The sequence below is a fragment of the Lathyrus oleraceus genome, chromosome 4, assembly GCF_024323335.1.
Source record: "Lathyrus oleraceus cultivar Zhongwan6 chromosome 4, CAAS_Psat_ZW6_1.0, whole genome shotgun sequence".
Classification (NCBI taxonomy): domain Eukaryota; kingdom Viridiplantae; phylum Streptophyta; class Magnoliopsida; order Fabales; family Fabaceae; genus Lathyrus; species Lathyrus oleraceus.
This window is the reverse complement of record NC_066582.1, coordinates 65,698,034-65,702,285: the sequence shown is the minus strand read 5'-3', so window position 1 is coordinate 65,702,285 and position 4,252 is coordinate 65,698,034. Positions and strand designations below refer to the sequence as shown.

The window sequence follows — 4,252 nt, the reverse complement described above, 5'->3', positions numbered from 1 at the left end:
TTCAAGTAATGTTCCGGGAATATATATGTCAAACCTCTAAGCTTAACAAGGAAAACCACAATCCAAGTTTTTTTCTTCGTCACAATTTGATCATTGGTGTTTGAGGTTGATCGGTTTAATGGCTTCAGGAGGATCAAAATCAATAGCTTTAATCCTTTTAGCCCTAAACCTAGTGTTGTATTTCATCGTGATTGTAATTGCTTCATGGGCAATGAATCATGGGATTCAAAGATCTAAGGAAGCAGGTAAATGAATAAAAACAAAATATTCATTTCAATTTCATCTCTTAATAATCATCATCATATATACTATTTTCTGAATTGAGATCATTTGGTTGTGTTTTTGCAGCATCAGTTTTGACGACTCCAGCTAAAATATTCCCAATATACTTCCCTATGGGGAACATGACAACTGGTTTTTTCATAATTTTCACTCTTATTGCTGGTGTTGTTGGATTCACTACCTCAATAACTGGATTGAATAACATATTCCAGTGGAATGCTCCTAATTTGAATGCTGCAGCTATGTCTTCATTGACAACATCGGCACTCACTCTACTAGCTATGGGGTGAGCCTTATCAAATTTCTATTCAGTAACACCGACACCACTAAAAAAAAGAAGTCTAACACGCATTGATATTTATGATTACGTTCAATATATTTATTTTTCAAAATTATTATTGATTTTGATGTGTCGGTATCGTTGTCTTTGTCTCTGGTGTATGTGCTTAACAAAATTTCTAATGCATATAATATAAATGTGTGGCTTATTTTCTTGCAGATTTGCATGTAAAGAGATTGAACTTGGCTGGACTGATTCAAATCTAGTAAGCTTCTTATTGAATGCACAATCACAAGTTCAATTTTATTTTAAAATTCTGAATGATAAAGTTAATATTAATTATTTTTGGTTTGATTTTTCCAGAGAACCCTTGAAACGATAACAATAATTGTTAGCGCAACACAACTGTTATGCACTGGTGTTATCCATGTTGGGGCTTCAGAAGTTATTCATAATTATTAGAGAATTGCAAGAGTATGAGTTTGGTTTCGGTTGGTGGCATATATGAATTCTCAAAAGAAGAAAATATCTCAATTACTTAGTTGTGATTTTATTCCTTGATTTTTTATACACAAATTGTTTCAGTCTCTCTTTGTTTTTTTTAAGCTCACATCTTGTTTTATTTATTTTACTTTTAAAACTGTTTCTGTTTTATTATTTCATTTGAGTGCTTATAAATTGAAATTAATGTGTAACGTAATAATTTGACTCATGGTCTTAAATTGCATACCGCAATACGTGATGCGGGCACAATCTTGCGGTTGCGATCGTGTCCGCACCTGTATTAGGCTGCAATTACGGTGTGATTGCAAATCACAATAAAAATCACATCATAACACCGCATCAATCCGCAAAAGATTATGCAATGCTCGCAAAAAATTATTTAGTCTAATTTCTTTTCTATTTATATCATAGATTTAAGGTATCTTTTAAAAAGATTAGTGATATTTAAAATGATAACTAATTGTTAATAAGATATATGAAAATTTAAAGAGAAAATAAAAGACGTGTGAAATCTAAAATAAATAATAAAATATAATATTTTATGTTCATAAATATAAATTCACGCCACAATGACGGCAATCTAGTGAGAATGTTAATAATAATGAGGATCTTACTCGCATCTCTAAACCCATCTACAAACAAAATGCTATTCCTACTAAATCACCAGATTTGATGCTATCCAAATAGCCCTGCCCAAGCTGCTATGAAAACCGGAACAGAAAGAGTTGAAATGCAAAACCATTTCCCTGTCCAGAAGTTCAAACTTTTTCCATTGCCAAACTTACCTTTGATATCATCTGAAAATTTGAATGGATTAACCGAATAATCAATATCAAATAAGGAAAGATCCCGCCACCAAAGATAGTCTCTTCTTCCTAAATCAATAGAAGACCCCTCACTAATCTTGGACAAGATATCACCATATATAAACACAAGAATACCACACTAGATTGCATCTTTTACACTTAAAATTCTCCATATCCATTTATTTAATATGGCTTTCACACTTAAAATTCTCCACATCCATTTGCTCAATATGGCTTTGTTTAAAGTTTCAGAATATTTCACTCCTAATCCACCATCACCCTTATCACATCACACCTTATTCTGAAACATTCTCTTCCTCCCCCTCTTCTCTCTTCAAAGAAAGTTCCTTTGCTACTTAATGATCTCCTTAATTACTTCTTTAGATGCCTTCGAAATTATGTTCTTCAGGGGATAAATATTGGACCAGATGTTAAGACAACTTGTCAACTTTTAAAACCAGTTTAAGAACAGTTTGACAACAATGAAACAACAATAATAAACAATACAAAAAATTGTAAAATAACACAAATAACACAAGAGATTAATAACTCAGTTTAATGAAATCACACATACGTTGTGGAAGACACCCTAGCCAACAAAGGAAATTCACTACTTCGAATAGAACAATTAATCTAATAAGAACACTATTACAAAATATACCTTTTGTAAGACTATATTACTACAGTAGTTTAAACAACCGTACTACTAATAAATTTTTGTGCGTCTGAGTTTTTATTTTATTTTATTGAAAGACATCTATCACAGTCCTTAATAACAACCGTTGTCATAGATGAAAGGTTACTTGCTTCTATTCTCAATGCCAATAATGTTTTATATTTTATGTTACAAAAAGGGTCTTTATAATTTATAAATATATTAATATTAAAATATTTATTTAGAGAGTTTAGCGGAAACCATTGTGAATAATACTTATATTTTATTACAATTTTTGTAAACAGCCGTGGTAATAAGTTATATATATATATATATATATATATATATATATATATATATATATATATATATATATATATATATATATATATATATATATATATATATATATATATATATATATATATAAAAGAGAAGTTATCATGTTTTCACACATAGTATCTGTGACTCTCAAAACAAAAGATTAATATCTCTTTCTTCCACATGCAGCAAACTCATCCTCATAAGCTTCTTCCTACTAAAAGATGGTCAAATTCATACGCTTATCACTCCAAATCATGAGATACATGTTTGCCGCTCTCACTCCAAATTCATCCCCCTTTCATTGTGGATTTCATTATGAGACAAGTATATCATTTCTTCATCTTCATTTTCCACGAATCTTTTTAATAAAAGATACATTTGTGAAACATTTTATGAGTTGATATATTTTTTTATTCAAAATATTTGGCTCGTTTTCTAATTCCAGTTGAGTTTATTATATCGTATATATATTACTTGTTTCACTAACCCCTCACTAAACATGCATTCATTTAAATTGATTTAGAAAATGATAATCTGAAAATTAGGTTATATTTGAAAACCAACTTAGATCAATCAATGTTTTTCGAATTGCATACATCTTGTAATTCGTATCTCGTTCTTTAACATATAGAATTTGGTTCAATGTCCCAAGTTCTTCAAAGAAACAATTCATTTTCTTCTATTTTATATTGCAAAACATCAAATTTGTTGAGAAATTTTGAATCATCTTCATCACTGTCATCATAATAATAATAATCATCATCAATTAGAATAATAATGATGATAATGATGATGATGACACTAAATTAGTCAACAAATTGATACTTTACAAAATAAACTATAAGAGAATTAACCGTTGCTTTGAAGAACTTAGGGCCTTGAACCAAACTCTATAAGTTAAAGAGCGTGAGATGAATTACAATACACATGCAATTCAAAAAATAATGGAGCGTCTAAGTTGTTTTTCAAGAATAACTTATTTTTTTAGATTATTATCTTCTAAAACAATTTGAATGGTTGTATATGTTTATTGAGGGGTAAGGAAAAAAAGAAATCCATATATTTTATAATACACTTACATATATACCACCACAGTTGGAATATATAACAGTGATGAAATGTTAATTTTATTCACACTTTAATTGAATTGTTATTGATGGGTTTCAAACTCATGACCTATATATATCACAACGGTTATTTAACATAACCGTTGTGATAGGTAGCATGCTACCTAGTTTATCAAAACAATCAGACGCCCATGTAGCGGTGTATTCGTCGCTATATGATTTATCGATTAAACCATAAGCAAAGCATACAATGAATCGAGTCGCCACCGCACTTTTATTTATCCTAAGGACTGGTTAAAAAGCGAACAAAAACCTAAGAAGTTTTACACGTAGA

General features: G+C 29.8%; 1 protein-coding gene across 1 annotated transcript; it reads left to right on the top strand.

Annotated features, from left to right (window-relative positions):
• Positions 1-1,149, top strand: LOC127073393 (membrane protein PM19L). The gene is made up of 4 exons (XM_051014547.1): positions 1-245; positions 349-568; positions 782-827; positions 926-1,149. Exons 1-4 carry the CDS (start codon positions 119-121, stop codon positions 1,022-1,024), a joined length of 492 nt encoding a protein of 163 aa, XP_050870504.1. The 5' UTR covers positions 1-118; the 3' UTR covers positions 1,025-1,149.
• Positions 1,150-4,252: the final 3,103 nt, after the last annotated feature.

What these genes read in the sequence shown, in the direction of transcription:
- LOC127073393 (XM_051014547.1), top strand. Translation starts at nt 119, where the DNA reads ATGGCTTCAGGAGGATCAAAATCAATAGCTTTAATCCTTTTAGCCCTA. An exon ending in TCAAAGATCTAAGGAAGCAG is followed by an intron (nt 246 to 348) that starts GTAAATGAATAA and finishes GTGTTTTTGCAG; the next exon opens with CATCAGTTTTGACGACTCCA. An exon ending in GCTGGACTGATTCAAATCTA is followed by an intron (nt 828 to 925) that starts GTAAGCTTCTTA and finishes TGATTTTTCCAG; the next exon opens with AGAACCCTTGAAACGATAAC.